At 47.0% G+C, this 26,158-nt stretch overlaps 2 protein-coding genes across 4 annotated transcripts in view; one reads left to right on the top strand and one right to left on the bottom strand.

Annotated features, from left to right (window-relative positions):
* Positions 1-7,143, top strand: part of Stt3b (STT3 oligosaccharyltransferase complex catalytic subunit B) — a 67,245-nt gene extending 60,102 nt beyond the window's left edge. Inside the window, exons 14-16 of the mRNA XM_031345650.1 lie at positions 1,228-1,341; positions 3,242-3,454; positions 5,662-7,143. Coding sequence (XP_031201510.1) covers positions 1,228-1,341; positions 3,242-3,454; positions 5,662-5,742 — 408 coding nt within the window. The 3' untranslated portion in view covers positions 5,743-7,143. The remainder of the gene's footprint in view (positions 1-1,227; positions 1,342-3,241; positions 3,455-5,661) is intronic.
* Positions 7,144-17,491: 10,348 nt separating this feature from the next.
* Osbpl10 (oxysterol binding protein like 10) overlaps positions 17,492-26,158 on the bottom strand; it is a 260,513-nt gene continuing 251,846 nt past the window's right edge. For 2 of the 3 annotated variants that reach the window (XM_031343150.1, XM_031343152.1), the window contains exons 9-12: positions 24,562-24,748; positions 20,997-21,179; positions 18,724-18,877; positions 17,492-17,603 (exon numbers count right to left, since the gene is read on the bottom strand). In XM_031343150.1, the coding sequence (XP_031199010.1) occupies positions 17,559-17,603; positions 18,724-18,877; positions 20,997-21,179; positions 24,562-24,748 (569 nt within the window). In that variant the 3' untranslated portion in view covers positions 17,492-17,558. The remainder of the gene's footprint in view (positions 17,604-18,723; positions 18,878-20,996; positions 21,180-24,561; positions 24,749-26,158) is intronic. The other variant, XM_031343151.1, reaches the window with a different exon arrangement.

Here is a 26,158-nt window from a genome sequence, read left to right as displayed (position 1 = left end):
GGCAAAACTTATGCTTATCACTATTGAATATAGGTGATGAGGTGTGGAGGTGTTAGAGTATTTGTGGTAATGTAGTTAAAGCCTCGCCTTAGCATGGCCGATCTCTTGGTAAAGCACTGGTAAAGAGTCTAGGCTGTTCTGCCCCTGAAACTTGCCTGTGGTTTCTTCCCTTGGCTTATCTGATGTGTGTTTTTAAAATTGTGTCTTGGAGTGTTTCTCCTTCCACACCCTTGGCCCCTCCTCTCCAGCCCTTTTTGGGTATACTCACGTCTCTATTTGTCATCATAGAAAATGCGTTCTAGTTAGATTTCATGTTTCCCATCTTCTGAGAACAGGTAGAATTGTGCTTACCTGAAGAAGGCACAAAAAATGAGAGGAGAGAGAAACAGATAAGCCCAGATGTCCTGCTCAGGGGAGAGTGCTGTAACGTCCCCCTGAGCTGGGAGTAACAAAGTATGAAAAGAGTTAGTTTATCCCTCACAAGAAGAGAAGGCACACATTCCTTCCTGTGTCCATGCACTTACTGCTGAGAGCAGACCGACCGAGTGCTGCCATCATAAGCAAGGAAGGCTGTGAGGTGGGGCCCTGGGCCATGGTGTGCACACCGTGTGTGACTACACTGCTGACTTCCATAGATGAGGAATCCGTTACACAGTGGTCCTCCTCCCCACTCATCGTTTCCCTTAGTGGCCATTGTGTGTGCACATTCATTTGTCTGTGTGATGAGCATTTGTGTCTTTGGCATAGTAAATGATTTTGTGTGTTCATTATTTGAATCATATACAAGTATCTATAGAACACAGTCCTCTAAAAGGAAATGTTGTGTCAGAAATTACATTTTTACTGCCTGAACTTACATTTTTAAAATGGTAGTGATCTATGCCTCGTAGGAAAGCTAATTTATAAAATAACCCAAGAAAAATGAATAGAAAAATAGTGCTATATAGTCCTTTTAGTTTACTAAACTAAAAGGGCATTTTGGAGTTCATAGGGAAAATTGAAGGCAAACTCCAAGAAAGGGTGTGGGGGGCAGCTGTGGGGGGCTAGCTCTAACCAACATGGAGTCGGTCTTGTTCTTTTTAACTGTGAGGCTGTAAATCTGACAGGATTGATTTGGGGGCTGGGGGCTAAAGAGAATATAATCTCATGGTGCTGTCTCTAGAGCTAGAGCTGTAGCTTTGGGATGCCACGCTGAACTGATGCTGAACTTGTGCTTCCTTTCTGTAGGAAGGTGACTACTTCACCCAGCAGGGAGAATTCCGAGTAGACAAGGCTGGATCTCCTACTCTGTTAAACTGCCTTATGTATAAAATGTCATATTACAGATTTGGAGAAATGCAGGTTGGTTCAATGAGTTCTTTTATAATTATTTTCAAATGGGGAGGAACCTTACTAAGCACTTAAAAAAAAAAATCAGACTAATAATAGTGTCTTAATTATACTATGGAGAGAGATATGTAAAACCTCGTGCCCATTATATGTAGATTCAAGCCCCTGATCCTCTGGGGTTGTAGGCATGTGCCACCATGCCTAGCTCATTTTCCGAATGTTTTTGTGACATGTTAAAAAAAATATTAGACCAGTGACCTTTTCTTATCTGTAAATAATGGGGGGCAGGGTAGACTGGTGACTTGACTTTGATGGAAACCTGTTATTCTGACATTGAAAAGTTAGTTTTGCATTAAAAGGAATTATATAGCAAATAGAGAGACATTCTTTATCTGTCCTCACTCCTGCTGAAAGGCACAAATTAAATTATCTCTTACTAAAGATAATGCTAGACATCTCTGTCCAGAGAGGGCACTAAAGCAGTCTGCAAGCAGGCCATCCGCATTCCTCCAGCTTGTCCCCATACACGCTTGCCCTCACTTCCACCGTGCAGAGCCCTCAGCCTTCTTTCCTCATCTCTCCACCACCTTAGTGTTGTGGGTTGAGTGTGATCTGTGAGATGCGATTCTAAGCCATACTCTGGGTCACTTCTCGTCGATTGCCTTGTCCTATGTTGCATGTGTTGATTAACTTGTTTTTGCTGTTGTTATTCTGTCTTTTGTTGCAGGGATCCATCCCAACCTTAAGAAGTCCTGGGAGAAAGTGTCTCCTCTATTGCTAATCAGTTTTGTAGCCTGTAACACCAAGTTAATGTTTCATTCCAAGTTGTCAGTAAAAACAAATTCTATGTTACTTGCTAGTCAGCTTGGTACTTTATAAACTAAAGGAATTATTTGTTTACTTTTCTACCAGGAGTGATATTAACTCTTAACCTGAAAGGGTCTGTGTGAACTTCAAAATGTGAAACAGGTTTTTACCTGTTTGTAAAGTAGCTGTGTAGCTAGTATGATCTTGAAGAGTTTGTGTGTTGCTGCTTTCGATGTTGCCCTAGGATAGATGGGCATAGGTGGGCATCTGCTTCTTGTTCACCTAGGGTCACTGTAGGTAGCTTTAAAGACAAAACCCCATGCCCACAGTAATGTAGATGTAAATTTTTAATTTTGCTTCTTTTAAAGACCACTTGCCTGGGATTCAAACTCATGCTAGGAAAAGTGTACCTGGTTATAATAGTTACTCTAGAAATAATTGTCCTGGTAGAAATGATGAGTTCTCTACATGGAGGGTTTTTTTTTTCCTCCTTCAGTCTGATAAACAGTTTAAGCCCTATTAGTCTCATGCCTTAGAAAGCATGCACGTTAGAGCAGGTAATGTCATTTCTCTGTTGTACAGGCAAACACTTCCCTATTGCTTTGTAGCTGGCTTTACACTGCTTGGAAAGAGATGGCTTTTGTTTGTCTTAAAGTTTAGGTTTGTATTTAGGTAAACTTGATCTACTTAAAAATGCACCCATTGGCTTTTTCTCTCTCATAGTGTTCCTTTAGACACTAGAGCATTACTCACAGGGCATTCCTCTTATTTAAAAAGATGTGGTGTTTACATTAAGTCAGCCCAGTGCATGAGAGCTGAATGAAGACCATGTGGCATAATGGAGCAGATAGTCATTGTGAGGCCCTGAGGTGCACCTTCTCCATCCTTCTTCATGCATATCTACTGTAAGGACTCTGACACATACTCTGATGGGTCTAGTTGTCTTCATGAATTCTTCTATCTGGGCACTGAGGCCTGTTGCGATGCCTGTTCCGTTCTGTTTCTTAGATGAGACAAGGTCACTGCCCTTTGACAGCAGTTGCTACTTTGCAATAGTGAATGTTTTCCAAAAGGCTGACATTAGGTTCTGATGTTTCTTTTGCAGCTAGATTTTCGCACACCCCCAGGTTTTGACCGAACACGTAATGCCGAGATCGGAAATAAGGACATAAAATTCAAGCATCTGGAGGAGGCCTTTACATCAGAGCACTGGCTTGTCAGGATATATAAAGTGAAAGCACCCGACAACAGGGAGACACTAGGTCACAAGCCTCGAGTCACCAACATCTTCCCCAAACAGAAGTATTTGTCAAAGAAGGTGGGTGCCCAGTAAAGTCATCTTGCTAGAAGGATGTTGGTCGGGCTGAGTGGGTTAGTAGGCTGGTATGGAAAATGCTAATAACTGCTCATAAAGAACATGACTGACTGTGCGAGGAAGATCCAGTGCTACAGGAATCCTTTTCATCAAGAGTGCTTGAGCCAACCTCAAGCCACAACTTTGCAGGTGGTCTGCTGGTTGTTGACAAGCCCAATGGAATCTTTTCTACAGGCATTCTTGTATCTGCGGCCATTACTGTCCCACCTGCATAAAACTCAGAACTTGAAAGCACCGTGGTGGCTGGCTCCTCACCTTCAGGCTAAAGCACATTTGGATTCATGCTCTACTCTTGAATGGGGCTTTTATTTTATTTGCTGAGTAGATCGTCTGTAGTTGAATGAGCCCTTCTGAAGCAAAAACCCAAACAAATCACTTTTCCTTTTTTTCTTTTTTTTTCTTTTTTCAAGACAGGGTTTGTCTGTATAGCCCTGGCTGTCCTGAAACTCACTCTGTAAACCAGGCTAGCCTCAAACTCAGAAAAAATCCGCCTGCCTCTGCCTCCCAAATGCTGGGATTGAAGGCATGCACCACCCCTGCCTGGCCCACAAATCACTTTTCTTAAGCTGCCTATTTGTAATGTAATTACTGTGACAGCTTGTAGGCAGGGACTGTAAGGAGACCATGGTAGCTCTTTCCTAATGAACATGGATCAGGAAGTCTCTTACTGGGGTCGTCACTGCTCTGTAAGTTGGGTAGGCGTCCAACCCTTCCCTAGCAGAGATAGCTGACAGTGAAAGTGGGTGCAGGGAGGGGTGCCGTCAGTCGTGTGGGAATGCTGCCGTGCCTGTGGTTGCACAGTACTACAGCTGACCCAGGCAGCACTTGGTGTTCCCATAACCAGAGCAGCTCACTTAGACTGCTAAGGTACATGCCGGCTACTTCAGAGCCGGAATCACATCCGTACTTTAGAAGTGGTAACTTGTATTTACTTTTATGAAGTGGTTTTGCTATGTAGCCTAGGCTGGTCTGAAACTAGATATTTTCCTGCCTCCACCTCCTGAATGCTGGCTATATGTAGAAATTTATTTTTACTATGTTTAGTTGGAGGAGTGGAGGGGATGTGCCAGAGCACCTGAGGTGCAGAGATGAGAAGACAGTTTGTAGAATTGGTTCTCTGCACCGCGAGGGCAGCCTTGGTAACAAGTGCCTTTTCTAAGAGGAACCTGCTGTCTCTAGCCTGACTTTCGAAGCCTACTTGAAGAGTTGTATTCAGTGTAAAAACTAAGTTCCTGCATGGGCTCCAGTGCTTTCCTCTGGCTCTTAGACCTAGCTGGCCAGCCTCTGGCTTTAGCAGATGTTCTTGTAGCAGTGTCTACCATCATAGCTGGTACAGTCTTCTACCAGAAATAGCTAGCTGTATTTCAGTAGGGCTGGAAAGATGGCGCAGTGGGGATAGGGATTGCAGGTCCCCAGCACCTACATAAAAAGCACATTATGGCGGGCAGCATGCACCTGTTAACCTAGCACTGCTGGGGCAGGCACATCCCTCGTTGTCCGGCCAGCCTTGCTGAATTGGTGAGCCCTAGTTTCAGTGACAAACTGTCACTGTCTCTAAAACAAGGAGGAGAACAATAGAGGTTGACATCAGACCTGTGTGCATGTATGCCTAAGTGCACACATGTACACATAAACAACTATTAGATACCAAGTTGTGAGGAATTGTTTTTACAAGATTTATGAAACTAGAGGAATGTTTGTTTTCATGTTGACATGTTTCCTTCCTAAAAGGACATGACAGAATAGGCCAAGTGATTTTTGCCTTTGTTTTGAAGGTGTGTGGATAATCATCCTCATTCTGCAGATGGGAAAAGTGGGGCTCTGAGAAGGGCTCCATTAACTTGTATCTCTGGCACAGCCAATTCCTGTGGATGCTTAGCCAGCAGCAGCACCACCTTTCTGGTTCCTTAGATTGGACCTGGACTCTGGCATTGTTCCCACTAAGCATGTGGTGCTTGAGGAGGGAAATGCGAGGGATGCTGTGGTGGTCCTCTAAAGTTCATCTCAGCTTTCTTACAAGACAGCGGTGCACTGTCATGTCCCAAGACAAACTTTTAGTGATAGTTTCCATAACAGTAAGCTGGGGGTGTCTTAGTGCTGCAGTGTGTGAGAGACCTAAACTAATTCCATGCGTTCTTCTCTCTTTCTAGACTACTAAAAGGAAGCGTGGCTACGTTAAAAATAAGCTAGTTTTTAAGAAAGGCAAGAAAACTTCTAAGAAGACTGTTTAAACACACTGTTGTGGCCTGTGAGCAGCAGTCCTGTGAGAACCGGTCTTTGCCTTCAGCTCATGCCCTGTTTCACAGCATCAAGGGTACAGAACATCGCTGGGCCGAGTCAATGTACAAAATTTTCTGGCAATGCCTCATTTAAAATTAAATTGGTTTATTGAGAACAGCTGTTTTCGATTTGTAATGTGAAGCAAGACAGAGCCCTGCTGTGAGCATCTGGCAGAAGATTTTTTTTTTTTTAATTATTGGTACATATTACCCTTCAAATCTGAGAATTTGGACTAATTGCACCAAAGAACCCTCTAATTTGGTCCCTGGCACATGCGTACCTGTCAACTTTTTTTCTTTTACAAGACCTGCATTTTATTTGAACTACCCAAATAGCAATATGTAAGACAGAAATGCAGATGTGACGAGAGCGTCTTGACCAGTAAACAAACTAGCCCAGGTCTGAGAGACGTGCTAGAGGAGAGTCTGCATCTGGAACTCTATTTATTTTCCTGCTTCTCCGGTGAGAAGAATGTTTCATCAAATGTCCACTTTGTCGCTCACTGCCGCTGTAAGCAGCCGCTGCTGACGGTGAGCCTCCGCGTAGTTAGCTGACTAGATAGATGTTTGTGTTCAGGCATCCGCACTGCGGTTAGCAGGCGTCCTCACCAGGTACTTACAGAGCAGATTTCATGCATTCTTCATTCAAGGGCTAAATTTCTATCCTTTGGGAATCATGGCAAGCACACACAGAATGTTGCTGGCCAGGATGGCTGCTACCTTAGTACTGAGGTTGGCTTCATGTTCCCACGCAGAAGATTAAGGGGAAAGCCCTTATGGTGGACAGGCACGCAGAGTTCATTTCTGGGACTCTACACAGTGACAAAGGATTTGTAAACTTTGCCTGGATTTTCCTCATTTTCTACCAGTTTTGTTCATCACGATGATTTCTGTTCACGGCTTCATGTTTTTGATACCTTAAGCATTTGATGAAACACTCTCTAGTGCTCTCTAGGCATTTTCTTACTTTATTACAAATGTGACAATTGTCAAAAGATGCACTAAAATATAAATGGAGATTGAGCCTGTTCATTTTCCAGCTTATAGGCGACTTTCTACAGACTTGGAAACTTTATCCAGTCGTTTAGTAAAGTGAGAAGGGTCCCCTGCCACGGGAGAACTTTTTACACACCACACCACTGCTTTAGTGGAAAGTACGGAACAGTATGTACCTTTTATGAAGAAACTGTCATTTACAATGCTCCGTGAGAATGTTACTGCTCATTTCCTTTTCCAGGGTGTAGAATATTCTTTGATTTATAGAATTCATTCTTGATCCAGATGATGGTTCTTTTACAGACCAATAAAAAAAAGGCTGAACATTTTCACAAATAAAGTATAGCGAAATCTGGATTTCTGATACCTTGTCATTGGGGGATTTTATCTTACTTTACTTTACAATTCAATGCAGAGAAGTTATTGACCATAAGGGAAATAAAGTTAATTCAAATTTTGTGTTAAGCCTTGTCTTTTTGCAGACCTTGTTTTTGAAAGAAGTGCAGAGTTCTGACCCCATCCTCCCTTCTCTACTCACCTTATAAAGGTTTTAGTCAGTATGTGGAAAAATAAGTTTGTTTATAATGCATTTTTCAGTTTCACCTTTTTACTCAGAATTAACATACCTCACATGACTTTCTGGGGTCAGAAGAAAAGGCAGCCAGTCCATGGGGCTCCTAGACAGCACAACCCAATGTTGAGTGCAGTTTTCACACCATGCCCCGCCTTCCTCGAGTTTAGGGAGCAAGTTTGGTTCAAGGTTGGTGTTAGTGAAGCACACAGTATGAGGGTTTGGATCTCACAGCGCTGGTGTGGGAAGTGACAAGGTGGTGCTTCACCACACCCGAGTGTCAGCTGCTGAGCTTAGAAGCTGTTTCGAACCCAGATTCATTTCATGTGTGATCACTAGCCCTAAATTTCACAGTGAGGTTACATGGCAAATGGCAATGGTTAGAACATAAACTAGGCAGGCGTCAGCTTCCACACTGACATTGTTACCCTACCTGAGTCTACAGTGTGGCATTGAGTGCCTGAGTGATGACCAAAGACTGGACAATGAAGACATCAACTGTTCTACAGTGTTGCTAGTCAAGCGACCCTCAGACCATAGGATCTGGAGCTGTTGCTTCCTGTTGGAAAATTGTTATAGCCTTGGCATTGTTGCTCGCCAGTTGGACGCTGCCTGGCATATACTACACACTAGCCAAAAATTGCTCCAAAGTCCATAGATCAGGGCTGGGGAGATGACTCAGTTGGCAAAGTGCTGGTCACAACACCCCGCACCCTGGTCACAGCACCAAGCTGTGACAGGGAAGAGATGGGACCGCTCAAGCCCACTGGCCAACCATTGTAGCTGAATTATTGAGCTTCAGGTTCATAAAGAGCTCAAAAACAAAGGTAGGTGTGACTGAAGCAGCAGCTGGCATGCCCTCTGCTCCCCTCCCGCCCCCGCCAACACATGTACCCCATTTAGTACTGTTGAGTGGACATCCCACATTAGACAACCGATCTGCCCAGATGGGTTTTGTCCAACATTTGCTTTGCTTGCCTCAACCCTGCTGAGGTGAGGAAATAGGCAACCTAGCCGTTCAGCCGCAGCCTGCAATTGGCAGTGGGAGGACCAAGGAAACAAGCTAACGAAGTGCCGTGACTGACACAGCAATGACAACGTGTATGTGCCGTGTTGAGTTAACTAAAGAGCTGGAGGATCACCCCAGGAGAGACAGGCTGCATTTTATTTGAGGCTCCTCAGTATCTTCCTCTAAGCATGGTTGAGTATACCTCCTCTTTGGCCTATGGAAGTGGAATCATGGAGCGGATAGATAGACTTGGCCTAGTCAGCTTTTCTGGAGCATTCGTAAACACATCGCGGTTGTTGGGTCCACAATGGAAGATTGATTTTCTGCAATAAGTAATACTCCCATCGCTCCGCAGCTTGTTCAAACATACACATCCAATGTCTTGTTGGTTTGTTGATGGACATTTGCAAATAATGCCAAGAAGACAGTTCAACCGCTTGCTGCTTATCATGAGCATTTCTCTCAATATTCGCCCGCAGTTGGAGTCGGGGTAAAGTTGTGTCCCCTGCAGCCTTTCACTTACCCTCTCTTAACCTTCTCCCCTGCCCCAGACCCCTGGCCGGCCTAGAACTCTTGCCCATGTTCCTCTTGCTCAGCCTCCATGTCAAGATTACTATCTGTCGCACCTAGCACAGAGAGCAGATGGCTCCTTGGCTCACCAGTAAGGTGTAGGCCCTTTGGGAATGCACTTTTTCTGAGGTGTGCCGTTCACGCTATATTGTTTTCTCTTTAGAAAATTCATTGCATATCTCACCTATGAGGTCATCAGTGTTCACATTGCAGACTGTTAGGGAGTAGTCTGTCGCGTCTTTATATGTCTATGGTTCTCTGTACCTGTGGAAACACCTTTCCACGGGCTGATGAGCTGACTTGGTGGTACAGGTGCCTGCTGGCAAGCCTGAAACCCAAGCTCAGTCCCTGGGGTGCACATAACGAAGGAGAGAACAGACTCCTTGAGTTTGTCCTCTGATCAACACACATGCCCACCCCACCCCCAAAACACACACAATAGTATAAATATGTCATGCTAAAAAAATTAAAAAACAAAAAACAAAAACCTTTTTGTAAAGACCTTGCCTGCCCTGTGCTCCGTTCTAGGAAATCTTGACCCTGCCTTTTCCTTGCCAGGATTCCCTTGTTAAGTACATTGTGAAATGCCTGTTCATTGGTGGTGACTGTAGTGGCACGTGTGCCTAAAGCTTGTATTTTAGGGGCTGTGGCGATACATAGCTCAGAGGTTCAGAATGCTTGCTGCTCTTGCAAAGGACCTGCTTTTGGTTCCAAGCACCCAGGGCAGCTTACAACTACCTGTAACGGCAGCTCCAGAGAATGACCCCCTCTTCTGGCCTCTGTGGGTACTCAGACATGTACACAAACACATAGACCGTACATATAAGTATAAATATATATGTATATTTAAATCTTATATTTTAGCCATGATGGCTAACACATTTGTAATCGCAGCACCTGGGAACTTGATGGCAGGAGTTAAGTTCACCTTTAGCTTCATAGTGAGTTCAAGGCCAACCCTGAGCCAACACATGTAAGGACCCTGCTGCCTCAAAAAAAGATTTGGTTGACTTTTTTTTTAAGTCTTTCATATATTCATGAAAATATGCTTCTATTAGCTGGCGTCCTGACGTGTGTGTGTGTGTTTTTTTTTTTTTTTAGTCAATATGTCATAAATATTTTTCTTATTAGACTATAGGAGCATGTGTTCTTACATAATAAAGTTTTATTTGACCTTGTCATCAGCATTCTGGCATTCAGGGGTTCATGCAGTTGGCCCTGTCACTTGTAAATGGTGGTTTTATTTTTATTTTTTCCTTGTAATTGGTTTGTACTTTGTTGTCTGGCTCCTCTCTCACTGGGAAAGCCACTGATCATTTGCCATTGAGTATGACCCCTGTAGATACTTTTGACCAAATTAAGCAAGCTAATCTTGAACATTTTATTTTGAGATCTATGTTTAGCAGAGGGTCTTACTCTAGTCTGGATTGCATTGAATGCGTGGCCTGCATCAGGCTTCTGAGTGCTGGGATGACAAGCCTGTACCACCATGACGGTATAAATGCTTGACTTATGTCTGCCTTGGGTTGCTGGTTATTTTTCGTCAACCTGTCACAAACTAGAGTCACCTGGGAAGAGGAACGTCAACTGAGAAAATGCCTTTATCACAGGGTCATGTGAACACGCCTGTGGGCCTGGGGGGTCCGACCTGCTGTAGGCAGTGCACCCAGAAAAGTGGTCCCGGGTTGTAGAAGGAACAAAGCAGGCAGTGCACCCAGAAAAGTGGCCCTGGGTTGTAGAGGGAACAATCCTGGAGACAGTACTGCTCTAGCTTCTGCTTCATGTCTTGCCTTGTTCCTTCCTGTCTTCCTTCAACGATGAATTCTAACCTGGAAGATAGAATAAGCCCCCCCTCCTTTTTTTAAGATGTACTTATTTATTGCATGTAAGTATACTGTAGCTATCTTCAGACACTCCAGAAGAGGGTGTCAGATCTTATCACAGATGGTTGTGAGCCATTATCTGGTTGCTGGGATTTGAACTCGGGACCTTTGGAAGACCGGTCACTGCTCTTCAACTGCTGAGCCATCTCTTCAATCCAGCCCTTTTTGTCTGTCTTACCACAGCCACAGAAAATAGACTAGGTCAGAAACTGGTGCCAGACAGTGGGCTATTGTGACACAGCTGCCCATGTCTGGGGAGGATTGTGGAAGTGTTTGAAACTTTAGGCTGGAAAAGCCATTGAGTGTTGAAAGCTTTGGGCTACTCCTGCGGGAATTTTGAAGATTGAGTGTTAAGAGAAATCCAGACTATAGAAGCCTGGATTGTAAGTTTCAAGGGAAGCTAAAACAATCAGGGCTGTGCATGTTATACATCTGAATTAAGACTCTTCTGATCAGCTTGGGCTGAACAATCATCTCTGATTCATAAGAGACCAGCGTCAATGAGATAAACTCTTATGGGAAGTATTTTTTCGGGGTTAGTATACAGAAAGCTGTGTTCCAGAGTGGGCCACGGCTCCATCTCATCCCATGTGGTACTGGTATCGAAGTCATGAAAGGGCCGTAGTGGCTGAGAGTTAGCACCAGGAGAGGCCATTGGTGATGGTGCAGCCTCAGTTGCAGCAGAGACCCCAGGATTGAAGAGGTCATGGAGAACAGCCAAAGCTTAGCACATGCTGCATAGTTGGAGTCTCCAAAGAGAAACCAGGAGAGCATTAAAGGTGCAGCCTCCGTTGCAGTGGGGACCCCAGCAGACTGGAGGTGCCAAGCCCACAGGGTGGCCATCATGGTGGGGACCCCAGCAGACTGGAGGTGGCCATCATGGACAATAACTGATGTTGATCATGATAACCTCCTGCACGTGCTGCTGACAACAAAACCAGAGAGACGCGAGAGGGGCTACCCAAGCCCTTTGGAGCCTAGAAAATGATGAGTAAGTCGCAAACGTCAGACGCTGAGCTATCATACAGTTGGATTTGGGTTTGCTTTGATCGGATTGAAATTACCCTGGTTCTCAGTTTGGAACTAAGTATTTAAAGCTTTTTGGTTTTTTTTTTTTTTTTTTTTTAAATAGAAACTCATAGTTAGAAAGACTTAGAACTTTTTAAATATTTGAATTTAAGAACTGGGACTTTGACATAGAGTTCACACAACTTGAGTTAGTTGTCTCCTACCATGTGTGTGCTGAGTCTCAAATTCAAGCTTGACAGCAAACACCTTTTTTACCTACTGAACAATCTTGTCAGCCATATGACAAGAACTATAGATAGTCTTTTTAACAGTGAGCATGTTTTGGGTTCCCCACCCTCACCCCCAAGACAGGGTTTCTCTGTGTAGCCCTGGCTGTCCTGGAACTCTCTCTGTAGACCAGGCTGGCCTCAAACTCAGAAATCTGCTTGTCTCTGCCTTCCAAGTGCTGGGATTAAAGGCGTGCGCCACCACCGCCCGGCAGTGAGCATGTTTTTAAGTTGTGTCTCCTACCTCTAGTACCTTGAGAGTCTCTGTTCTGTTGCATGGGCTTTTCTTCTGTTGGTTGTCTGTGGTCTTCTCTGTGTAAATGGGGCTGTGGTGGTAGAAGCATTGTATTAAGAAGCTGTATGGGCAAGTAGGCTGGGGCTCTGTTTTTACTTTGCAGGGGATTATCTGCCAGAGAAGTAGGGAAATTTAACAAGGCAGAATCACCTGAAATCAGTTGAAGGACTATATGTTACATACAATTCTGGCCTACTATCATTGCTTCCAAGGTGATGTTGTGCAAAGACTTCAGCCAGATACGTGAGTATAAACATTTTTTTCTCATCCTGTAAAAGTATGAACATCTCTTTGGCCTCTGCCAGTTTCCAAGGAAAATGGCCCCAAATGCTGGCTTTATCTCAGAATGTATCTTTCCTCTGGTATACTGGCTGTGTTCATCTTGCAGTAGGATTCTTATGTACAGATTTTCCAGCCATCTTTGCTGGGCTCTTGGTCTGTACTCTAAGCTTCTGCTGTCAGAAGGGGACTCTCACAACAAATTGTCCCTTTGGATCCCAGAACACATGTAGCACCTGCTTTTTTACATCTCTTCTGCCACCTTAGTTTAATGGACACTACTGAAGTTGTGTTCCTGAACATTGTCACAATCTCAGAATCCTACTTGGAAAGTAGGACACATTGGAGGCACTTGGATTAGAACATCAGGTTCTGCTCTGCTCAGATGGCTTTGGTCAAAGGTTGGGGACCAAACCAAAAACTGAAGGTAGTACAGGTAGCCAGAGCTGAGAGCAATGTGTTCTTAGCAACCTCAGCTGTCCTCGATGTTAGAAGCCACTATGACTCACATGTGATCCTCCTCATCATATGACCCTCCCTTGGCAAAGATTGCCCTGGATCCAAGCTCAGGCCTCTTAAGGCTGAAGGAAAGGTTTTAGAAAATGACATTCTAGCTCTATGAAGAAAAGCACACATTGCAAGAGTGCTAACTGGAGTCAGTGACTGCCTCTCACCAAGAAGATGCAAGTGGGGTTCAAGGGAACGTAGCCGTGGGCAAGCCTGCCAGCTCCTGCCACCTGGTTGTGTAACACTGCCCATCGAGCTGGGGGCGTGTGCTGTATTGTGCTGATTTTTGCAGGACTCAAATTAGTTTCACTTCATCAGTTCAGCACCACTGTTCCAGACTTGCTTCTTCCATTTAATTGGCTCAGTGTTGAAACTGATCAAAAAGTGATTTCTCTACTGATCCGGTTATATGTCCTTAAACTACCCCATCCTGACACTGAAGCCATGAAGCCAGCTCGTGCAAAATCTGCCTGTGTCCAGGCCCACGGGCATGTCCTGCCATCTCGACAAAACAAGGAACGGTCATCGTCTGCCCTGGGTCTGATGGAGGAACTTGTGTACTAAGCACACTAAGAACTATAAGGAAGACACATGGTAGATGAGGCCTTAACAGAAGAAATCAAAATGGCAAATAAATGGCAACAAATGTAGTGTCCACCAGGCTCACTAAGCATTGGAGAACGTCCAAAAGTGGACTCATTGGTGGGGATTCAAATGGCTTGGCGGTAGCTTGATTTAAAGGTACACATACACTAGTTACATCCAGTGTTCTTCAAAGTTGTCAAGAGAACACAAGACAGGGCTGAGAAGATGGCCCCGAAGTTAAAGGACCTGCTCCAAAAGCAGAAGTGGGCTTCAGATCCCTAGAACCCATGTAAATGCCACATAGGTGTGGCCACTGCCTGTTACCTCCAGCAGCTTTGGCTTCAGACGTTCTGGGTTTGATTGAGAGAACCTGCCCCAAAGCAGAATGTTGAGTGATGGAGGAAGCATCCCAACATGAGGCCCAGGGCTTCTACATGGACATGTACATACACATGCATGCATGTGAAGAGAAACAGAGGAACTGATAGTTGGTGCTCACATAAAGGGAAAAAATGTTTCTTTCAAGAAAAACAATATCCAAAACATAATTGGAGTTAAGGACCCAAACAAGAATATGTATAGTGCATGCTTAAGGCCTGAGGCAGGAAAACTAGTATATATCATTTCAGGTTCTTGCAGCATCTACACAGTAAAAGGACTACTCGCCCAAGGGGTGATGGCGCCCAGTGCAGAAGAGTGGAAAAGAGGGATGGGAACTAGGTATGCATGGGGATCTTGGGAAGTGAGGAGAATGTTCTGCTAGACTGGTCAACCTCATTCCACTGACAACTCTACCCTGCACCAAGAGCCAGGAAAGTGAGCAAGCCAACAGAACAGCTCAAGCCTCCCTCCCTCCTGAAAACCAACGCAGCTAGAGGATACTTCTCACCGAAGTGGACACTGAGAGCTCTGACAAGAAACAAAGGTCTATGGGGAGCAGCGAGTGCCAGTCCAGGAAGCCATGTCCAGATGGTGGAAAATGGTACCCTGGTTTTACTCGCCCTCCCCCCTCCCCTGCCCCCTGCAGTGTGGGGCAGTCCAGTGACATCCTTCCACTAGGAGGTGGCAGGGCAGAGCTTAGTTCCACTAATCTGTGTGGAGCTGCCTGGGGAACTGGGCTCCATCTTGCCTGTTATTCCTTCAGTACGGCTGGGCAAGGCTGTGGAAGGTGCTTATGAGACTGCCTGGGGTTGTCAGGTTCAGATTTGAAGGGTGTGGAATTATGGGGACGATAATACAGCTCCAAAGATTCTGAGAACCTGAGGGGAAATTTTAGAGAATTTTAAGATTTCCTGTGGGGGTGTGGGGGGCGTGCTGGTGGGGGATGGGAGAAGGTGATGCCCTTGCCCACAGAGGCCAGAAAGAGTCAGGTGCCCTGGAGCTGGAGCTATTAGTGAGCCACCTGCTGGGGTGCTGGGAACTGGATGTTGGTCCTCTGCAGGAGCAGTAAGTGCTCTTACATGACAGCATGTGCCATAAGAGAATGTCCATTCTGCTGAAACATGTCTGTCTTGTTCTTGCCTGATCATACTACCTAGAGCTCCTAGTGTCCACGGCAGTGGCATAGGCAGCCTCAGGCTTGTTCTCAGGCTTGGAGGAAGAGCATCTAACCTCTCACCTCTGAAATCTTTGTGGGTGTTTTGCATGTGGACTCATTACATTGGGTTCGGGGGAAGTTGTTTTTGTTTTGTTCTCTGCTGTGAACGGGTTCTGAATCTTGTCGAATCAGCTGCTTCTCCTGCATGCGTTCAGATAACTGTAGCTTGCCTCCTTATTAACATGCTATGCCGTGCTGATATCTGTGTGCCTCGTGCATTCAACCACCCTTGCTGTCGAAGAATAAACTTCATTGTTGTCGTGTGCAACACTTTAAATGCACTGTGGGATTTGCTGCACAAGTATTTGGGAAAGTCTGAGCCAATATTTACCCAGGATGCTAGTCTTTTTTAAATCTGTCCTTGCTTTGGCATTGGGCATCATCTGGCAAACTAGGCCGATCCAGAATGGATGGCATAACTCTAAACGTTTGGTAGGCTTCATCTACGGCCATCTGGTCCTGGCAATTTCTGGTTGGGAGATTTTAAGTGACTGATCCAATCTCCCTACTATTTATAGATCTATTCTAATTTCTTAGTTCATGACTCATTCTTAGTAGGATGTGTTTCTAGGTGTGTGTGTGTGTGTGTGTGTGTGTGTGTGTGTGTGTGTGTGTCCAGGCTTACAGTTCTTCCAGGACTGTTGTTAGAGATGGCGTCTCAGTTCTCATGCTTGGGTTGGCCCTAAACACGGGACTCAAACATTTGCTTTCCTAGAACTGATAGCAGCCCCTAAGTGATGCTGATCTGGGGCTTTTCAGTGTATTTAAAACAGGGTTGAGGACTGGAGAGACAGCTCAGTGCTTAAGAGAATGTACTACTCGTGCAAAGACTCTGGTGTTCAACTCTGCATCTGTGTCTGGCAGCTTGCTCACAATCACGTGTGCCCTCTGCGGGCACATGCACACACATAATACATATTCTTAAAAAAAAACTGTAAATATAGTTATGGTTGTAATTAGCACCTAAGCAAGAAGATTGGAGACTGAGCTCTTAAATCCCCTAAAAGTAACACACGCAAGACACAAGAGGATTTAATTGAAATATATTTGTCTAATATCTACAAAGTGTCAACAATTGGTCTTAAGAAAGCAGACAAAAGGCACAAAATTAGTATGACTACAGAGAAGCATTCATGCTACTGAATTTTATAAATATCATTGGGGTGGCATGGTAAAAAATAAATTAAGCACTGAGCCAAAATCAAATCAAACGCCCTTTTTCTCGATTTTGTTTGATTCGCCGTGTTTGACCTGTATGCGGCTGAAGACCTTCACGGCTGAAGACCTTCTCAGCTGGGACAGTGGGGGCTCAGGGGGGCTTGTGGCTGTCCTAGACATTCTCGGCTGGGACAGTGGGGGCTCGGGGGGGGGGCTTGTGGCTGTCCTCGTTACAGAGGCTTTCTGGCAGCTTGGGTCAAAATTAAGAAAAAGAAATAAGCCTATTTGTTCTCTTTCCCCAACTAGATATGAGGCAGTGGGGGGTCCGTCCGTGTAGTGTACGCATGCGTGGATTGACCTTCCGGAGCCCTTTGTCATGACTGTGGGATTTCTTTTCTGCTGTGAAGAACACAGGATCTCATGCTCCTGGGCATGAACAGTGGCAGAAAGACTGGATAAAACCAGCCGGTGGGTCTGGCTCTGATTCCTCAGGCATCACTCGTTCTAGAAGGCTCCAGATCAGCCTCCAGTGGCTTCCTGGAGGCCTGCTTGCTCTTTCCAGGATGTGGACAGACCACCTTGGACTTGGACCAGAGCCAGCTTCAGCGAAGGGTGGCCACTCACCCTTCCGCTGGAAGGAGCGCCTTTCTCAGACAGGGACTTCAACCGGCCGCCGCCACTTTAGCCTGCACTGGGATAGGAGCTGGTGAGTGGAAAAGTTCTCCATGGCAAAACGGCCGTGGCAACGTGAGAAACAAAGAACACCAAACCTCGTGAAGAAAGAGGAGCTCAAGGTTACCCAGGTCAGCCTCGGCGGGTGCCAGGTGTGCCCATGTGCCTCAGCTGCTCTTGAATAAAATCCACAGGCAGAATTTGGGGGTGCATGTTTCACGGTATGTAACCCCTCTCTCTGACTTGGAGGCTAACAAGAGATTTCAGCAAATACCAACAGAATCTTGATACTGGACCACTTTAATTCCTACAAAACCAGGCCTATTAAGGGAAGCACTGCACCTCTGCCCATCAGTGTGTCTTCCAGAGAGGGTTGAAGTACACCCAGCCATCGCCCTGAAAGAGAAGGAAGGAGGTGACAGGAGAGGACCTCACAGTAGAGTCGAGAGAAGTGAGGACACCTCCCACCCAGCCCGCCTCTAACAGACAGGCCAGCACAGCCCTAGCCAAGACCCAATCCCAACACTGCGCGCCAGGCCTATCTGATGGTCTTCCCTGCCCTTGCTGGAGCTTATCTGAGGATACATTTCTCCCTGACTAACCCAGATAAAAAATATGTATGCATTTGCTTTTAAAGGAGTCCCAGAAATGACCAACATAAAAGGGGGTCTTCACAGCTTCTTCTATCTAGATGACTTGGCAAAAGAGAATTTCAGGACAGTGGGGCAAAAAGAAAGAGGTTGGCTGCATGAAGACTCAGTTACCTCAGAAGTGAAGGGAAGAGGCCCACAGACCAATGATAACCTCCTAAGCAGTAGCTCACCTTCTCTGTTATGTAAATCCATGCTCTCCCGCTCTTTACTCTAGGTGTGACTAGCTGCCCCAAGGCTGCCATTACTTGCCCAAGGTGATGGACCATGATGGACTGTGACCAGGAATTATAAGCCCAATAACCCTTCCCCCACCCCCACCCTACCCCCAAGTTGCTTTTGTTCTGGGTGTTTTATCACAGCCACAGGAGACAAAACTAAGGTTGGCTTCAGATGGAAGCCCAGCACCTTGCCTGCTTCCCTGAGGGGGCAGGAGTGGGGGCAGCATTTCAGGCAGAGGCCGCTACTGAGCTCTGCTTGGTATGCCCCTTCCATGAGGCCCACAGGAGGTCATTCTGTGGCAGTACTCAATGGGGAGGCAGCAAGGGGACCAACCGGCTAGGTGGGAATAGTGGTAGAGCAGAGGCGCAGTCCCCTCCTTCCAGGCCTGGCTGGCTAGATGGGTTTCTGAGGGGAGGAACACTGGGGACGTGTCAGCTGTACACTCCCGCCCTCAAGATGGTATGAGACACCAAGACCTCACTGGGGAAGCTCGAACCTAAATTCCAACCCCCAACCTGAGCCAGAGCCACACTTGTCCTGCTCCACCCGGGGCCTGTGTGGCCCTAGAGTCTGTCCAACTGTTTCAACAATAAAAGTTGAGGCGATCTTAGCTGGCCTAGAACCTGGTAGCAGGCCAGGATTACCTCCGGGATGAAATACTTGGGTCGCCATGGTGTGCGAAGGCTCTCCCGTTTCCTCTCCTCCACCCTCTGCCTCTCCTCCAGGCGCCGCTTCTGCTCTGTGGCTGCATCGATGTCCCCAAGCCTCAGGTAGTGGGTGACTTCCTGCCAGAGGTTCCTAGAAAGTAAAAAGTAAAGGGAGCCATCGGACTGGGCCAGCTACTGCGATGAGAGTGGCCAGCCAGGCATCTTAGGCCCCTGTCTGTGGGAATCCAGGGAGGCGTCCTGAAGCACAAGAGCCAGGGGTGGATCCAGGGCTCCTTGGTTACACATCTGCTGCCTCCACACTGCCTGCAAGCAGCAAGACTTCCTCTTGATCTCAGTAGAGCTCTGGAGGTGGAAGCTACCGGAAAGAGCCCCTCCCCCACCCTAGGGACAGCAGGAATACGCAGCTCTTACCAGGCACCCCTAAAAACATCTTAAGAGACTCATTTCGCCCTCATGGCCCAATGACATGGATGGCTATATTATTAGCCACTTCATTTGGCAGAGAAAACTAATGTCGAATGAATGAATGTAGGAGAGAGAACCTGCCTAAGAAAAGCCCTGAAGGCTGAGCTAGGAGGAGGCAAGGATGGGATGGAGAGGAACAACCCCAAGAGGTTACCGAAGTAACCCAGGGTGTGGCAAGGTCAGAGTAGCATTCCCAGGTCTGCCTCTGGGATCCAAGACAGGGCCTTTGCTCAGACCACGCTCTGTTCATCAGCAGACGACACAGGTGATGGGCAGGCAGAGCATCTTCAGCCCACTCTCCTAGGGTAGTCTGCCAAGGGGGAAGGCTGGCACCACGGTAGAGCTCAATTAACTGGACAAGTGATGCTGATGGCCTCTCTGACTCTGCAGATAAGGAAGGCCTGGGATCCAGCAAGGACGGTGGGGACTGGGTGTAGAGCAGCAGCTCTGAGCCTTAGGTAGAGAGCTCAGTTTCCCCAGAGGGAGCCTCGGTGTCTTTTTGTGACTGTTTCCTGAATTGGGGTCTAATAGCCTAAGTCCAAGATGGCTTCTCAACTTGGTTTCCTGCCTCAGCCTCCTGAGCATTAGCTTACAGGTGGGTATGTGCCACCACGTCCAGCACTGTGTTTAAATACAGAGAGAGAAAGAAGAAAACCTAGCAAGCTGGTACCATGTTCCTTCCTGGCCCCTCATGGGGTTCCAAGTACCCAGAGCTGCTGAACCTCATCCTGGGAAAGCCCTGCAGAGGCAGTGGGGCCTGGTGGTGGTGGACCCATGCCTTAGCATGCCCTTTTCTCTTCCTGCAGCCGTGGCCCAACCGGGCAGGGGTGGGGGTGAGGAGTTCACCCCTCCACCTCAGCACACAGAAGATGTATTTGCTGTTCATTGCTATGAATGAACCTGAGTTGGATCCCAAGAGTCTACATGGTAGAAGGAGAGCAACCTATCCTCTGATCTCCACATGTGCAATGTAGCACAAACATGTACATACACATAAATATAAAGTGAATATAGAAAAACCTCTTTTTTGGTAAACCAGTCAGGTCTCGGTTGGACTCATAGGCCACGGTGGCTTAGACTGAAATATCAAAATAGCATCTTCCATAATCAATCTGCTTGTGGACCTGTATAGCTATCAATTTCAGTGGTCACATGAGAGAGCATACAGTGGACATACTAATTAAGTGGATAGTTCATAATTTACGTAACCATTTTCCAAATGGCGGGTATGTATATAGATGGTTTCTCGTTCTTGAGTTGTTTTCTCAAAAATAAACATATTTGAATCTTTTCTGAATTTAATAATTTCCCATGCCAACAGACAGATCTCCCAGAAATAGAACACAGGATTAAATGCACGTGTTTAAATCTAATGGTTCCTAAGCTGCACCTGCTTCTCCCAGAAGCGCACGGGATGTGCGCCGTTGACTCCACTACCCGTGCCTGCACTCAATATTTTAAAAATAGCTGTCAGGAAAAGAAAAAGAAAAGTCTCACTGGTTCCCTGCACAGTTCTTTGAATTACAAGCAACTTGGATTAATTTACAATGAATTCAACCAAGAATCCAGCACTGGACTAGCTTCTTCAGACCAGGCAGCACACGTCTGCCGAATGGTGGCCCACCCTCTAGCTACAGAACCACCCACATGCTCATTACATGGATCCATCCCTAACGGATGAGCAGGGTCTCACTGGCTAAAGGAAGCATGTCCTGGCCCTTTGCTATTAGCTACACCACTGAAGTTTCCCACGGATCCCTCAGCCAAGGCAGGGACAGGCACACCTGGACTCCATGGGCCCCTGTTTATCCAGGGGTCTAAGCCTCTTAGGGTAGACAGGCAGGGTGGTCGTATCGATGACTTTGGTCTCCCCGTTGCTGTAGGTGAACTCCAAGGTGCCGTTCCACTCCCCGTGTGCTTTGCAGACGATGGTGTTGGTTGGGTTGTGTTTCACTTCGGCTGTGACCCTGAATTAATGAGGAGGTCAAGTGAATCAAAAGGGAGACTTGGGTCCAGAGACTTTTCAAAGGGCAGTTTAGGGAGAAGGGGTTGGTTTGCGGTTTGGCTCAAAGGCTGGGTCTTAAAAGAACTTATAATATTCTTGATCAGAGCAAGAAAAGAAGGTAGCTGGGTGTATGGGCTCATGCCTGTAACCCTGAGCACTTAGGAGACAGAGGTGGGGTATCCTGGGCAAGAATCAGGCTAGCCAGGGCTAAGCAGATAGACTTTGAACCAATAAAGAGAACAGAAGAGAGGAAGAAAAGAAAACGAGAGAGAACAACAAAACCCTGAAGTAAAACCACTTCAGGTCTGAAGATGGATCAACAGTCAGAGCCACTTCGCTGCTCAGAGATGAGTATGGTGGTTACATAAGATGCCTTCTGTCACAGGCATGATCCAACAGTAAAATATACTCTCTCCTCCCCAGACAGCATCTCCCAGTGCTACATTTTAACCATGGAAAGAGTGTTGGAAGAGCTTTTCCATGCTTAAAAAAGGTCTTTGGTTCTATGCCAACCATCGTGGTGCAGGCCTGTGTAATCCCAGCATTTGGGGCAGAGGCAGGAGGATTACAAATTTAAGGCCTGCCTAGGCTTTATGGCAACTTGTCTCAACAACAAAAGCTACAGCAAACAATCCAATCACCAGAAGGTCAGTTCTGGGTGGGGATGAAGCATGGGCTGCTCACAGCCCCTCCAGTCCATATATCCATCTACCCAGCACCCACACATTTCCAGATGAAGGATGAACCAAACCTGGCTTCATGGCACTGCCTGCTAGCTCACAGCAGTACCGGTGGACTCAGCAAGACCTGGGTGACCACCTTCAAGCTTGTTTGAAAAGGACCTGTGGAGAACTGATGAGATAGTTTACCAGGTATAGGTCTTAGCCATGCCAGCCTGGCAACCTGAATGAGGTCCCTAGAATCCATGTACAGGTGGAAGGGGAGAGCTGACCCCAGAGTTGTCCTCTGGCCCCCACACTCGTGCATGTATATATACAATGAAGTCAATAAAAGGTCTGTGGAAACTGCCTTCCTTGGCATGTTTGGGGAACTCAGGGCTCTCCGTCTGAGTGGGAGGAAATGCCCCTGGAGCCACGTCCTCTGCACCTAGTGGTCCAGCTTGTACAGGGTTTCCAGTTTACCTTTTCTATTTTTATTTTTTATTACATGTATTGGGGGAGAGGTATATACATGTTGAGTATGTGTGTCTATGGAGATCTGAGGTAGGTGGTGTGAAGCTGGAGTTACACGTGGTTGTGAGCCATCCAGTATGGGTGCTGGGAACTGGCCTCTGATCCTCTGCAAGACCAGTAAGTATTCTTAAGCTCTGAGCCATCTCTCTAGCCCATGTTTCCAGTCTTCAGGTGTAGGCTTGGAAGCCACCTCCATTGACCTGAGAGCCATGCAGGCTCCTCGTAGGCACACCTGGTGGTGTAGAGTTAGGGGGCCATGCTAGCAATGCTGTGCGGTGGGCTCTCCGTACTGAGCACTGCTTCTGAGGAGCCCTCTATTGTCTTTCAGCTGCCAGTATGAATGCTGGGAAGAAAGACGCCCAGTCAGCATGACTTCAGTGCACTGCTGTGTGTGTGTGTGTGTGTGTGTGTGTGTGTGTGTAGCATAGCTCCAGTGCACTGCTATGTGTGTGTAGCATAGCTCCAGCACACTGCTGTGTGTATGTGTATATGTGTATGTGTAGCATAATTGCAGCACACTGCTCTGTGTGTGTGTGTGTGTAGCATAGCTCCAGTGCACTGCTGTGTGTGTGTAGCATAGCTCCAGCACACTGCTGTGTATATATGTGTATGTGTAGTATAACTGCAGCACACTGCTCTGTGTGTGTGTGTGTGTGTGTGTGTAGCATAACTGCAGCACACTGCTCTCTCTCTCTCTCTCTCTCTCTCTCTCTCTCTCTCTGTGTGTGTGTGTGTGTGTGTGTGTGTTTGTGTGTGTGTGTGTGTGTATGTGTGTATGTCCCAAGCTAACACTAGCAAGTTGCTAGAAGCAGAGTTGGGGATTTGAAGTCTGCACAGTGGCAAGTCTTGCTCCAATCATGGCTATAGAAAAAGTCTGCTCTTCCTCCAATGGTGACCTCTCCCTTAGTTCAAGATCTGGTTTCCCCCAGTGTCTTAGTCAGGGTTTCTATTCCTGCACAAAATATCATGACCAAGAAGCAAGTTGGGGAGGAAAGGGTTTATTCAGCTTACACTTCCACATGGCTGTTGATCACCAGAGGAAGTCAGGATTGGAACTCAAGCAGGTCAGGAAGCAGGAACTGACCCAGAGGCCATGGAGGGATGTTCCTTACTGGCTTGCATTCCCTGGCTTGCTCAGCCTGCTCTCTTATAGAACCCAAGACTTCCAGCCCAGGGATGGCACCACCCACAAGGGGCCCTACCCCCTTGATCACTAATTGAGAAAAAGCCCCACAGCTGGGTCTCATGGAAGCACTTCCCCAACTGAAGCTCCCTTCTCTGTGATAACTCCAGCCTGTGTCAAGTTGACACACAAAACCAACCAGTACACCCAGCTTCTAAGGACAGTGACATAGTTCATGGCTTATACACCCAAGACTCCAGGAGTTGAGAAATGGGGGCCACCATGCCTGTGCTTGCAGAGTGCTGCACTAGAAAGTGGAGGGCTCAGAGGTCATTTATCCTCTGGGAGTCTTCTGTGTTGCAACGGACTCCCCATAAATGATGAGAAGAGAGACCCCCCAAGCCCCCTGCAATGGACTCCCCATAAATGATGAGAAGGGAGACCCCCTCCAAGCCCCCTCTGAGGTGAAGGAGGAAGGTGCTTCTTCAAGCAAGACTCTTCACCCTGTCTTGATAGTTGTCTCATCTACTGAATGCCATCCTTTTTTGTCAGTAGTATTTTTTATGTTTTTATATTTTTGGACAGAGACTACTGGGGAATTGAGCTCAGGTCTTTGTGCATGTCAGGTAAACACTATGCAGTCCCCAGCCCCTGACTTTTTGGACTTACTATGTTACCCAAGCTAGCCTGGAGTTTGCTGGGTAGGCCTAGGCTGGCCTGAAATTTGAGTGTCTGCCTCCAGAGGGCTGGGCTTATAGTTAAGTGGTATTATGCCTGGCTAGGACTCCATCTATTTGGGTTTTTTAAAATTCTTGTTCTTGTTTTGTTTTGTTTTGTTTGAGACAGCATCTCATGTATTCCAAGCTAGCCTCACTGAGTATCCAAGGATGACCCCGAACTTCTGATTCTCTATTCTTGCTTCCAAAATGTTGGAATTACAGGTGTGCCTACCACGCCTAGTTTCTTCTGAAAGGGTGAGGGGACTGAGACACAAAGTGGATACAGCCAGAGTCCTGGCCACTTCCTACCTGTGCACTTTGCCACCGTAGAAGGGCTTCGTGTGGAATGTCACAGTGGCAGAGTACCCAGTCTTGGCACAGCTGATGCTGACCTTCCCGCCAAGCTCAACCCACGGGACGGTGAGGATGGAGCGGGCGTAGGCACTGGGCAGCGTGAAGACGTATTCTTCCCCGTGGTCCAGGAGCCGAAGCACACCTGCAGGAGAGAGGGAGAGTGAGGCCGGCACGAACAGGCAGAGAGCGTGGAGGATGGGGACACTTGGTGGGAGATCCAGGAGGGCCTACAACACATGCCATGCCTCACCTCAACAGAGCTCTCTGTTCACCGCCCTGGGTGCTGTTGTCTGCACCATGGGGAGCTCTGAGAAATACCATGAGCGAGGTAGACCTGCTCATGGGTGACACCTGTCAGCTGGGTGGACATTAATCACTGAGCAAAGACACCACAGTGACTATGACAAGGCAGTAGGGGAAGGGTGGACGGTGCCAAAGACAAATTAATGTAGAAACGGAACGTCCCTCAAGGAAGAAGCATTTGAGCTGCTTATGCAATTCCCTGTGATGACAAGAAAGACCAAGGAAGGGACCTTTGTGAGGGAAGAAGTGGCGTGCAGAGGTATGGAGGATGAGCAGATTAGCAAGGAAGGGAAAGGCTTAGTCTTGCTCCAGGACAGAGTGTACGAGAGGACCGCGTGAACCTTGCCCTGCACGTCTCTCCCTGCTCCCCTTCAGTATTGAGACAAGCACACATACCATCAAGGTACCAGGAGCCTACATGCGTGACAACCCTGCTCTTTAACTGCATGACCAGAAGTGGTTTGTGATGTTCCTTCCTGAGGCTCCTGGTTCTCCAACCAACAAGAGCCCCTCAGCTCTACTTCTAAGTTTCTTCATTCCCCAAGCACTGGCTACATCTCCAGAGAGGGGTTCAGGCAGGGAAGAGGCCCCTGGGACTCTGGAAGAAGCTTCCAGTCATTTCTAGGCCCCCATACACACTGCAGGTGTTAATGGCTATGTGCTAGTTAGGAGGGTCCGTTCTGATCGTAGGCTTGGCCTGATGCAGGTCACTTGGGATGGGAGTGGTGATGGGACTGGCCTGCGGGTGTGCCCGGGAGAGGTTTTCACTGGATTAGCTGAGGTGGGGAGGGTCATCTGGACCATGACCAGTGCCATGCCATGGCCTGGGGTTCCCGACTGAATGAAAAGAGAGTAAGGTGATCGCCATGAGTCTACGGCTCCCTTCTGATCGGAACACAGTGTGTGTGACCAGTACTCTCAGGCTTCTGCTGTCTGTGACTTTCTGGCCATGATGGTCTGTGAGCCACACAACCTTTCTTCCTTAAGTTTCTCATGTCTGTATTTTACAACTGCAACAGTAAAGGTCACTAAGACAGTAACTGCCTTTCAGATGGGCAGCTTGTCTCCCCGATGCCGCAACCTCACCATGATGTCTTCTGTGCTCCCACCTCAGAGCTACCTCACCACGATGTCTACTGTGCTCCCACCTCAAGGCTACCTCACCACAAAGTCTACTGTGGTCCCACCTCAGGGCTACCTCACCACGATGTCTATTGTGGTCCCACCTCAGGGCTCCTCACTATGATGT

Source organism: Mastomys coucha, unplaced genomic scaffold (genome assembly GCF_008632895.1).
Source record: "Mastomys coucha isolate ucsf_1 unplaced genomic scaffold, UCSF_Mcou_1 pScaffold23, whole genome shotgun sequence".
Lineage (NCBI taxonomy): Eukaryota > Metazoa > Chordata > Mammalia > Rodentia > Muridae > Mastomys > Mastomys coucha.
Note: the sequence above shows the minus strand (reverse complement) of the source record. Positions and strands in the feature narration are given on the sequence as shown.